Below are 12651 nucleotides of genomic sequence, written 5' to 3' on the forward strand. Positions count from 1 at the left end.
GCCATCACCACCAGTAAGAATGTAAATAATAGCAGACATTGAGCTGTCTCTTCCCCAGCACTCACCAAGGGAATGACATCCAGCAGGAAGACCAGGAGGGTGCAGAGCTCCGAGACCGTGGGGGGAGGGCTGACACTGTTCCTCACGCTGTAACGCTGCTTCACTGGTCTATAAATCACAGCAAAGAAAAATCCATTCTTCGGCTAGGCATGGAGGCTTACGCCTGTAATCTTAGCACTTTGGGAGGCCAAGATGGGTGGATTGTCTGAGCTCAGGAGTCTGAGACCAGCCTGGGCAACATGGTGAAACCCCATCTCTACTAAAGTACAAAAAAATTAGCCAGGTGTGGTGGCCCACGCCTGTAGTCCTAGCTATTTGGGAGGCTGAGGCACGAGAATTGCTTGAACCCGGGAGGCAGAGGTTGCAGTGAGCCAAGATCGCACCACTGCACTCCAGCCTGGGTGACAGAGCAAGACTCAGTCTCAAAAACAAACAAACAAACAAAAAAAACAATTCTTCTTCCTGCAGTTAAGTCCAAGCATTTCTTACAATTTCCAGTAATGTTATTCTACTTCAAACATAATGGAAGACAGCTTTTGTAGTTCTCATAACTAAATTTTGGTGACTAAAAGTATCTAACATGTAGAAGTGTCAATAAGTGTCTTGAATCTGTTGGTGTCCAAACAGGTTCCCTCTGACTTGAACTCTACCAATTCAGGTGTCTCCCAGGAGACCCGGAGTACCATTGACAGATGTAATCCCAGGTCCCCAGTCCAAGCCCAAAGGCACGATCCAAAGGAACGAGGCTGGGCTGGAGAACATCAGTCTACATGGCTGTTCACCCTGCTGTAGGAGTGGCCTGGGACTACTCCTCTCCAAGTAATACCAGGAGTTTATCAGCACCTGAGTTGCTTAGAACATTTCAGCTTCTGTAGAGAAGCGTAACCCCACCAATCAACTATTATTAGTTGCTTATCTTATACTGAAATTCAAGACTTCTTTTAAAATAAACAGGCTACTAGATAAATGGCTAAGTTAAAAAGTATCTATTGCTTTTCATCTCATAACCCTGGGATGAATAAATTAACTGTAATAGGATCCACAGGCAACAGCAAAGCCACATTCTACTGAAGACAGACATTAATCTCAAGACAGTGATTAACTCTGGGACGAAAAGAGGACAAAATGTTGCGAAGGTGGAGAGTCAGCTCTATCTGGGTAGAAACATTTTATTTTATTTTTTTAAATAACCAGGATGGCCGGATGTGGTGGCTCATGCCTGTAATCCCAGCACTTTGGGAGGCCAAGGCGGGTGGATCACTTGGGGTCAGGAGTTTGGGACCAGCCTGGCCAACATGGTGAAACCCTGTCTGTACTAAAAATACAAAAATTAGCTGGGTGTGGTGGCGTGCACCTGTAGTTGCAGCTACTTGGGAGGCTGAGCCTGTAGCCCCAGCTATTTGGGAGGCTGGGATGGGAGGATCGCTTGAACCTGGGAGGCAGAGGTTGCAGTGAGCTGGGATCGTGCCAGTGAACTCCAGTCTGGGTGATAGAGAGCGACTCCGTCATAAAATAAAAAATAACATAACAACCAGGCTGACAAAAGCATACTCTAACCTCAATATAATATGGCCTTGCTGTTGCCTGTGGATCCAATTGCAATTAACTTATTTTTCCCAGGGTTGTGAGCTTATTTGGGCATAAAAGTGTAGTGGTAGCAGCTGAGAAGTAAGACTGAGACAGCCAAGAGCATTACAGTGGAGATGAACAAGAAATAAGTTTTACAGCATGCCTCATAGGACAAAACAGGGTTTGAGACATGACCTTATTCCTCCCGTAAAGAAAATGGCATGGGAAAGGGCTCTCCAGGAAAGTTCGGTATTCCCGGGGTATGCCACTGCAAACAATTTAGAGATGGTGCAATTCACCCGGTTAAAAGAGATGGTAAAGCTGATTATAGTAGCTTAAAAATTAATGCTTTTATCTGACCAGTTATACATTCATTTCAGTAAGAATTTCAAAAACACTCTATCCAGTCACAAAGCCACAAAACTAAGCTGCTTTCAATAGATCAGGCAGCCAGGAGAGGAAAGCTGGTTTGATGAATGTAACCAGAAAATGCACTGAGGATTTTCTAAAGTTAGACTTTTAAAGCAGCTTCAGAATTACATGGCAAAGATTATGTGAACCTTCTTATTGGAGATGTTTTTATTCTGCTAGAATCTTAAGTGAATTCTTTCCAATCTTGTTTTAGTTGAATTTTAAAACTCAGAAAAGACTACTCAGCTTCAGCTACTTATACATAATCTGATATTCTAAGCAGCTACAAAATCATTAAACCCTCTCATGCTTCCTAAATATTCTGCATTCTTGAACTGCATACTTACCTAAAGCATTCCTCAAAACACCTCGTCATATAATCCCAGAGAAAGTCTGTGCTTAGAGAAGTGATCAGCAAATTTACTGTTTTGACAATCTCAGAGGCATTTCTGTTTTCTTTGATTGCACTGTAAAAGGGGAGGACATGAATAAATATGTCTATAAAAAAATCCTGAATTACAAAAAGTGTCCAAAAAACTGTAATTTCACCATCTGCAACTTATTTCTAGAGAAGCTGACACACCCTGATAAAAATGAAAATATTACTGTTCTTATGTGTTTGCATAATGCCATCGTAAACAATATTTATATTGATACAGTCTCTTAAAAATAAATTTCAGAGCTGGGTGCGGTGGCTCACGCCTGTAATCACAGCACTTTGGGAGGCTAAGGTGGGTGGACCAGCTTGGCCAACATGGTGAAACCCTGTCTCTACAAAAATACAAAAATTAGCAGGGCATGATGGTGGATACCTGCAATCCCAGGTACTCAGGAGGCTGAGGTGGGAGAATCGCTTGAACCTGGGAGGCAGAGGTTGCAGTGAGCTGAGATTGCGCCACTGCACTCCAGCCTGGGTGACAGAGTGAGACTCTGTCTCAAAAAAAAATAAAAAATAAAAAGATAATAATTTCAGAGCTACTGTAAAAAGAATTTGTACAGAAAATCAGTTTTAGTCCAAACTCTATTGGTGGAATAACATGGTACATGGATATTCAGCATGGAAATTTAGTCAAGATTTTAAATGTTTATCTTTCTTTTTTTTTTTTTTTTTTTGAGACAGAGTCTCACTGTTTCCTAGGCTGGAGTGCAGTGGCACGATCTCGGCTCACTGCAATCTCTGCCTCCCAGGTTCAAGCGATTCTCCTGCCTCAGCCTCCCGAGTAGCTGGGATGGATTACAGATGTGCACCACCACGTCCAGCTAAGTTTTGTATTTTTAGTAGAGATGGGGTTTCACCATGTTGGGCAGGCTGGTCTCGAACTCCTGACCTCAAGTGATCTACCTGCCTCAGCCTTCCAAAGTGCTGGAATTACAGGCATGAGCCACAGTGCCCAGCCTTAAATGTTTATCTTCTATGGCTCAGGAAATTTATTCAAGAAATTTATCCTACCGAAATCCTTGCACAGGTACATAGATGTGTGCAGAAGCGTACCACTAAAAGGCCATTAACAAACACTGAAAAAGGCCAGGTGCGTTAGTTCACACCTGTAACCCCAGCACTTTGGGAGGCCAAGGCAGGTAGATCACTTGAGGTCAGGAGTTTGAGACCAGCCTGGCAAACATGGCAAAACTCTCTCTACTAAAAACACAAAAATTAGCCAGATATAGTAGTGGGCATCTGTAATCCCAGCTACTCGGGAGGCTGAGGCAGGAGAATTGCTTGAGCCCAGGAGGTGGTGGTTGCAGTGAGCCAAGATGGCGCCACTGCACTCCAGCCTGGGTGATAGAGCGAGACTCTGTCTCAAAAACAAACAAACAGGCCATGCATGGTGGCTGACGCCTGTAATCCCAGTGCTTTGGGAGGCTGAGGCAGGCGGATCACGAGGTCAGGAGTTCGCGATCAGCCTGGCCAACATGGTGAAACCCCATCTCTACTAAAAATACAAAAAATTAGCCGGGCGTGGTGGCAGGTGCCTGTAATCCCAGCTACTCAGGAGGCTGAGGCAGGAGAATCACTTGAACCTGGGAGGTGGAGGTTGCAGTGAGCCGAGACTGCATCACTGCACTCCAGTCTGGGCAACAGAGCAAGACTCCGTCTCAAAAGCAAACAAACAAACAAACAAACAAACAAAACTGAAAAAGCAGAAACTCTAAAAGTCAATCAATATGAAATTGGTCAATCAGTCAGGATTTATTATTTTATTTTTTGAGATGAAGTGTCGCTCTGTCACCCAGGCTGGAGTGCAGTGGTGTGATCTCGGCTCACTGCAGCCTCCACCTCCTGAGTTCAAGCAATTCTCGTGCCTCAGCCTCCCAAGTAGCTGGGACTACAGGCATGGGCCACCACGCCCAGCTAATCTTTGTATTTTTCTGTAGAGACCAGGTTTTGTCATGTTGCCCAGACTGGTCTTGAACTCCTGACCTCAAGAGATCTGCCTGCCTCAGCCTCCCTTGGCCTCCCCAAGTGCTGAAATTACAGGCGAGAGCCACTGCACTTGGCCTTAAATAAATGATAAATCCTTAACAAAAAATCTAAGGCAATTAATCCCATAGGAGAACAGTGTAGAGCTACTCACAACTTGCATTTAAAAAAAAAAGCAGTGGCCGGGCACAGTGGCTCACACCTGTAATCCCAGCAGTTTGGGAGGCTGAGGCAGGAGGACTGCTTGAGGCCAGGAATTCAAGACCAGCCTGTGCAACACAGCAAGACCTTGTCTCTACAGAAAAACTAAAAATTAGTCAGGTGTGGTTGTGTGTGCCTATAGTTTTAGCTACTTGGGAAGCTGAGGTGTGAGGATCACTTGATCCCAGGAGTTCAAGGCTGTGGTGACCTTTGATGGTGCCACTGTGCTCTAGCCTTGTCATGCTAGAGAGTGACACTCCAGAGAGTGCCAGGCATGGCAGCTCACACCTATAATCCTAGCACTTTGAAAAGCTGAGGTGGGTGGATTGCTTGAGCTCAGGAGTTTGAGACCAGCCTGGGCAACATGGTGAAACTCCATCTCTACAAAAAAACAAAAAACAAAAAAACAAAAATTAGCTGGGCATGGTGGTGCATGTCTGTAGTCACAGCTACTTAAGGGGCTGAGGCGTGAGGATCACTTGAGCCCAGGAGACTGAGGCTGCAGTGAGCCACTGCACTCCAGCCTGGGCAACCCTGTCTCAAAACCAACCAAACAAACCAACAACAAGAAAACAAAAAGAAAACCCCAAGCAACTACATAACTGGTGTAATTCTACCTTTAAAATAAAAGACAGGCATCTATGTATTTATGTACATAATAGAAATCTAGAAAGAAGTAAAAATGTTTTATGGTTTTCTCTGAAGAGTGCTAGGATTACGGGTGACACCTTTTTTCTTGATCTTTCAAATATCAGTAAATTCGACAATGAGCATGTATTACTTCCATACACAGAAAAACAATAAACCGCTTTCATTCTGGGAGAAAAAAGCAAACACTAAGAACTCCTGGTACGCTTACAACTAACAAACCAGAAAAATATTAAAATTGATTTAAATTTTCAATGTACCCAATGCTAGTTCAGGCAGAAGGAAATTACATTAAGAGTAAAGCAAAAAGGAAAAGGTTGTATCCCCTTAAAAGGAAAAAACTAAACAAACAAAACAGGGTTTGTGTGTAACTGCGCACGTGAGGCCGATGTGCCTGCTGTCTTCCAAACACCACTCACTCTGCCTCTGGGGCAATGGAGCCTGTGCTCTCCAGTGCCCTGCCTGGGTCTCCCCCAGTCTCCCCCAACACCCCCTGGACTCCTGTCCTGAAGACTCACATCCCCTTTCCACTTGCCAGGTGCCCTCCCCTCCATTTTCCCTGTTCTCTCCGCCCTATAACTCACCACTTGGGTATACTAGATCAAGCTGCTTTTGTTAAACAAGTTTCATACTTGATCAATACATACATTTCATTGTTTCATACTTGATCAAAAATACACTTCATACTTGATCAAAAAATCAATAAATACCTGTCCATCCCAGGCTGGGGAAACTACATCAAACTCCCTTTAAACTCTTCACAGTACTCATTAGGGAACAGTCAATTCCCATGGACTGACTTCAACGCATTGATTATTTTAACCCAGTGGTCTCACCTGCTGCATCTCCACTTTCTCTACCACTTCACAATTTATAGTAAGCAAGAGAGGAAAAAAAAAAAATTATAGTACCGGGGAGGGAGAGAGATGCGTGACGTTCGAGGCCAAACCCATACCTTATCAGCGAATTTCCACTCTGGGTGTAGCTAAGTTTAAGATCAGAGCCAAGGGCATCTCTGCAGTAAGAATAAAAGGCCCTGATGACTTCGAGAAACAAATTCCCAACCACTTGAGGCCCTGCAATTAGAAGGAAGATGGTCAGAGACAGATTAACAATCCCCCTTAAATCAGTAAGTGACATATATATATATATATATACACACACATAAGACATATATACAGTAAACCTGTGCATACAGACATTTTATATAGTCTAAAATATATAGAAACTTAACTTCAGTGGTGACAACTTTAGCTGGGGAAACAACATTCATGAATATAGCCAACATTTTTGTAGAACTTCCTGTGTGCCAGACACCCTTCTAAGCATTTTACATCTATTAACGTATTAAACCCTCGTTAACACCCATGCGGACAGATCCTGTACTGCTGATTACACATAAGGAGACGGAAGCACAGAGAGCTTAAGTAACTTGCCCAAGGCAGATTCTGCTACGTGGAGGCAGAGCGCAGACTACGTGTGTTAAGTGTGCATAAACTGCTGGCCAGGGACATTACTCAACAGAAATATCCAGAGAGCAGGGCAACTTCTTCAATTCCTTTAGTCATGAGCTGGAGCAAAACAAAAGAAATGATGGCCATCCTGAAATGCTGAGAAAGATGGCACAAAAGAACTGGACCAGCTGCACGTTAGAGAAGCTTCACTGCAACCAGGCAGGGGATGGGCAGGGCATTTCTGCTCTGCAAAACGCAACCCTCAGGCAGCTGAGGGCCTGACTTCTTACCCATGTATACAGAGGGAGAAACACACAATCAATTCAGAGAAAATGAAAGCTCTGTCAACACTGGCAAAAAAGCAGATTAGGCCAGGCACGGTGGCTCACGCTTGTAATCCCAGCACTTTGGGAGGCCGAGGTGGGTGGATCATGAGGTCAGGAGATCGAGACCACAGTGAAACCCCGTCTCTACTAAAAATACAAAAAAAATTAGCCGGGCGTGGTGGCGGGTGCCTGTAGTCCCAGCTACTCGGAGAGGCTGAGGCAGGAGAATGGCGTGAACCCAGGAGGCGGAGCTTGCAGTGAGCCGAGATTGCGCCACTGCACTCCAGCCTGGGCGACAGAGCGAGACTCCGTCTCAAAAAAAAAAAAAAGCAGATTAATCCAATCTTTGTACACTTTCTTTTCACAAAACCAAAAGATGTGCCTCTGAGAGAACTATTTTCATGCTAAGTTTCCTGTTTATTTTTTTTTAAGATAGAATTTATTATTTTTTTGGAGACAGAGTCTTGCTCTGTTGCCCAGGCTGGAGTGCAGTGGCGTGATTTCAGCTCACTGCAACCTCCGCCTCCCGGGTTCAAGCAATTCTCCCGCCTTAGCCACCCAAGTAGCTGGGATTAGAGGTGTGTGCCACCACGCCTAGCTAATTTTTATATTTTTAGTAGAGGTGGGGTTTTGCCATGTTGGTCTCGAACTCCTGACCTCAGGTGATCTGCCTGCCTCCGCCTCCCAAAGTGCTGGGATTACAGGTGTGAGCCACTGCACCTGGCCTTGGCTTCCTGTGTATTTTATCTACAGCATAAGAAAGCTAAATGCTTGTTACAAAAATGAAGGCAATTTTCTTGCCTTGATTGATGGGGGAGGAAATGAGGTATGGCTAAAGCCCAGACACAAAAAGTATGGACAGGACTGAATGGCCGTCCTGTGCCTTCTAGTTCTGTATAATCACCTCCTTTGCCTCCTGAGTGTGATTTCTTGCAGACAGCTAAAAAATTAGAAAGAGTAAATTAAGTGACTGTTATGATTGGGCAGGAGCGTGATATTCATTTGCTTCCAGAAAATATGACCTGGAGCCCAAGTTAGCAGCAACATTTACTTGGCTCACCAAGGTGCGTGGCTTTGACATAAAACACACATCTCCAGAATGCTAAGTTATATTTTCTTCTTTTAATACTTTCCTGAAGTTACACAGCAAGCTCCCAATACATTTATATAACTGTTCCACTTTTTGGACTAAATCATGATTTTTCAGAACTGCAGTTACTTTACACTAGCAGGAAAATCTATTTGGTTTGAGGTGGGAGCTTGGAGATGGGAAGAGGAATCTGAACAAGTGCAGACACCTTGAAGCAGCACATCAGGGGCAGAGCCTGGAAGAACAAACACTTCATACTTGGACTTTGGTTAAGAACGACGAGAGCTGCACAACTCTTGGAATAAAGTTCACCTGGTGACAGAAGCAAACATCTCGGGTAGGGCTTCTCTGAGTGCAATCAAGTAAGCATCAGGGGGTGCTGACAAACCGAGCTTAGGCTCCTGACTGGCCCTGGGCAAATGACCTACTCCCACTCAACCTTAGTCTTTCCATCTGTAAAATGGGCATAGTGGGAGCACCTACCTTGGGGTTGTTGGAGGGACGGAGGTGTGAGTGCAGACAGATATAAAAGGATGTATGCAAATCACTTGGCACAAAATAATTGCTCAAAAAATGTCAGCCATGGTTATTATTAATGAACAGTGAAAACACTCCAGGAACATGGAGTCTCCCCTTCCCTCTAACTTCACGAGAAGCTGTTCCCCTTTTGTCCCCCTAGAGCTGGTACCGTTTCGGCCACACGGCAGATGCTCTGTGCTTTTGAATGGATAAGTGAAGGGCCTCCATCCCAAGGCCAGAGAGAGGCCACTTCACTAATGCCCTCAGCTCTCTTTTTTTTTTTTTTTTTTTTTGAGATGGAGTCTTGCTCTGCCACTCAGGCTGGAGTGTAGTGGTGTGAACTCTGCTCACTGCAACCTCTGCCTCCCAGATTCAAGCGATTCTCGTGCCTCAGCCTCCTGAGTAGCTGGGATTACAAGTGTGCACCACCATGCCTGGATAATTTTTGTATTTTTAGTAGAGATGGGTTTCACCATATTGGCTAGGCTGGTCTCAAACTCCTCACCTCAAGTGAGGCCCATCTCAGCCTTCCAAAGCGCTGGGATTACAGGCGTGAGCCACGGCACCCGGCCAGCCCTCAGCTCTCTTGTTCTCTGCAAACAGCTACCAGGAGGCAGGTACACCTGGAGCACTGAAATGACATTCTTAGGCTTGCAATCCAATGGAAGAGATGGGGATCTTTTCCCTGGTGTAGGGCTCACATAAGCAGATGTAGACCTTAAAGTGAGCTGATATGGTAGCAAATTTCTTTTTCTTGAGATGGAGTCTCACTCTGTTGCCTAGGCTGGAGTGCAATGGTGCAATCTCAGCTCACTGCAACCTCCACCTCCTGGGTTCAAGCAATTCTCCTGCCTCAGCCTCCCGAGTAGCTGGGATTACAGGTATGCACTGTCATGCCTGGCTAATTTTTGTGTTTTTAGTAGGAATGGGGTTTCACTGTGTTGGCCAGGATGGTCTTGAACTCCTGACATCAGGTGATCCACCTGCCTCAGCTTCCCAAAGTGCTGGGATTACAGGCATGAGCCACCACACCTGGTTGCAAATTTCTTTTCTTTTTGTGATGGAGTCTTGCTCTGCTACCAGGCTGGAGTGCAGTGGCGCAATCTCGGCTCACTGCAACCTCCATCTCCCTGGTTCAAGCGATTCTCTTGCCTCAGCCTCCTGAGTGGCTGGGACTACAGGCACGTGCCACCATGCCCAGCTAATCTTTGTATTTTTAGTAGAGATGGGGTTTCACCATGTTGGGCAGGCTGGTCTTGAACTCCTGACCTCCTGATCCACCTGCCTCAGCCTCCCAAAGTGCTGGGATCACAGGCGTGAGCCACCACACCTGGCCGCAAATTCTTTTTAAAGTGAGGGAGAGGGCTGGGCGTGGTGGCTCACACCTGTGATCCCAGCACTTTGGGAGGCTGAGGCGGGCGGATCACTTGAGGTCAGGAGTTCGAGACCAGCTTGGCCAAGATGATGAAATCCTGTCTCTACTGAAAATACAAAAATTAGCCAGGCATGGTGGCACATGCCTGTAATCCCAGCTACTGGGGAAGCTGAGGCAGGAGAATTGCTTGAACCCAGGAGACAGAGGATTTAGTGAGCCAAGATTGTGCCACTGCACTCCAGCCTGGGCAACAGAGCAAGACTCTGCCATTCTTTCATTCGTTAATTCATTCATTCATAAATAAATAAATAGTGAGAGAAGGTCACTTTTCTCAACCTATGTTCATAGGACCATAGTATCTAAGAAGGGAGCCTTTGGTGACCAGAGTCTAGTTCAACCCCCTTCATTTTACAGTGAAAATGTCAGTGAAAAGAAGTGGCTTGTCCAAGATCCCAGGACAAAAAGATGGAGGGGGTCCCCTACTTAATTGAAAATCAAACCAGAGCTCATTTTATGTATGACATTGAAAAAACAGTCTTAAAAAGGAAATACCACGTGTTCTGTACACACTATAGGAGCTCAAAGGTATTTTCCTAACAAAAATGTTCAAATTATTGTGCAAAACTTTTTTTTCAGACTGAGTCTCTGTCACCCAGGCTGTAATGCCATAGTGCAATCGCAGCTCACTGCAGCCTCGACCCCCTGGGCTCAGGTGGTCTTCCCACCTCAGCCACTTGGTAGCTGGGACTACAGGGAAGCACCACCACGCCTGGCTAATGTTTTTGTATTTTTTTATAGAGATGGGGTTTTTCAACATGGCTTTTCAGCCATATTACCCAGGCTGGTTTCAAATCCATGAGCTCGAGTGATCTTCCTTCCTGTACCTCCCAAAGTGCTAGGATTACAGGCATGAGCCACTGCGCCCAGCCATGCAAAACTTTTAAGTGACCACAGATATGATCACTGAACCATGTAACATGACTTCAAAGTTGTGAAATTCCAAAGATTAAATTATATTCAAAGTAACGCTTTGGTTGTATCTCACCATGTTGTGTTTCCCTGAAAACAGGTAATCTGTATTCAGCATAGGATGGTAGCAGTATTTCTAACATTACCTATTTCTGGCTTGTCAAGCAGACTGATGAGGACGCGAAAAGGCTTCAGGTATGCATGATGGCGTTCCTCCACGTCAGCATCTATGAACTTCTGATGCAATATCTCAGCCAAACCCTATTTATTTAAAAAAAGCCAAATATTAGAATATCGTATATCATAAAGTGTAACAACATTACTGGCTATTCTAATTGTTAAATACTCTGGGACAGAAGGAAAACCAGTCACCCAGCATGCAACAAATACCCTGCAGTTCCCCAAACCAGGGGCCAAGGAACGTGCTCACTGCCTACGTAGAAGCCTCCCAAAGAAATCCACTGCAGAATCGTCACCAAGGATGCCCTGAACTTTCCAGAAATGCTCCTTTACCTCAACTAAAAGATCCTTGGAGTATTTTTCAAAAAAATAAGACGACTGGTCTTCATAAGAATTTGAGATTTCAGATTCTGGCACAACGGTATTTCCTTTAATGTCTGAGCCTATAAAAGAATAAGCGCCGAGCTGTAAAGAGAGCTTTGCTTTTAAAGGACATCATATCGTGCAAAAGTCTCATGCTCCAATATTTTTAAAAATATCATTCCTCTGACGGAAAACCAAAATCAGATCCAGATAGACCACGTCAGATTTTCTTCTTCTGACAGTGGTGTGGCTAATGATCAGACAGGCAGAATTCCATCTTAATGGGTATCAATTTAGTTTGTTCTGAGAATTCACCCTGTTGGCTGGGCGCGGTGGCTCACGCCTGTAATCCCAGCACTTTGGGAGGCCAAGGCAGGCGGATCACCTGAGGTCAGGAGTTTGAAACCAGCGTGGCCAACATGATGAAACCCCATCTCTACTAAAAATACAAAAAAATTAGCCAGGCGTGGTGGCACACGCCTGTAATCCCAGCTACTTGGGAGGCTGAGGCAGAAGAATCAGTTGTATTTTTTAGTAGAGAAGGGGTTTCAGCATGTTGGCCAGGCTGGTCTTGAACTCCTGACCTCAGGTGATCCACCTGCCTCGGCCTCCCAAAGTGCTGGGATTACAGGCATGAGCCACCATGCCTGGCTGAGGATCACTTTTTAAAACCAGTGTTTTTTTGTCCAGCATTATGTGAGATCCAGGTATTCTCATGCACATGCTCCCATCAGCTGGAGCCCTGGATAAGTCTGCAAGGTTCTCAGGGCAAGGAAGTGCATCCTCATGGTATGGGCAAAGAATATGGGGCTCCTGGGACCGCAACTAAGTGAGTCAGAGCTGGCGCTGTGGTCAGGCCCAGTGTCTTCCACACAGCATATCAAGCCCCATAGGAGCAGAGCTGTGCCTTTAACAAAATCATCCTTTACATACAAATCCTTAAAGAGCCTACAAATAGTCTTCTTAAAATCCTTAGTAAGCTTCCATGCAATGACTTTTTAAAGTTTTATAACTAGGGAGAAGAGCAGGAAGGACTGAAGAGGACTTCTTGACTTTGGTAAGAT

General features: G+C 45.0%; 1 protein-coding gene across 4 annotated transcripts in view; it reads right to left on the reverse strand.

Annotated features, from left to right (window-relative positions):
• The window catches only part of DOP1B (DOP1 leucine zipper like protein B), a 135346-nt gene that overhangs the window by 66738 nt on the left and 55957 nt on the right, over positions 1–12651 (reverse strand). For all 4 annotated transcript variants that reach the window (XR_008657863.2, XM_055279637.2, XM_055279638.2 and 1 more), the window contains exons 8-12: positions 11558–11667; positions 11191–11305; positions 6267–6387; positions 2388–2507; positions 66–168 (exon numbers count right to left, since the gene is read on the reverse strand). Coding sequence is in view for 3 of the 4 variants with exons in the window: in XM_055279637.2 (XP_055135612.2) it covers positions 66–168; positions 2388–2507; positions 6267–6387; positions 11191–11305; positions 11558–11667 (569 nt within the window). In the remaining variant the exon portion in view is untranslated. The remainder of the gene's footprint in view (positions 1–65; positions 169–2387; positions 2508–6266; positions 6388–11190; positions 11306–11557; positions 11668–12651) is intronic.

This window comes from Symphalangus syndactylus, chromosome 5 (genome assembly GCF_028878055.3).
Source record: "Symphalangus syndactylus isolate Jambi chromosome 5, NHGRI_mSymSyn1-v2.1_pri, whole genome shotgun sequence".
Taxonomy (NCBI): domain Eukaryota; kingdom Metazoa; phylum Chordata; class Mammalia; order Primates; family Hylobatidae; genus Symphalangus; species Symphalangus syndactylus.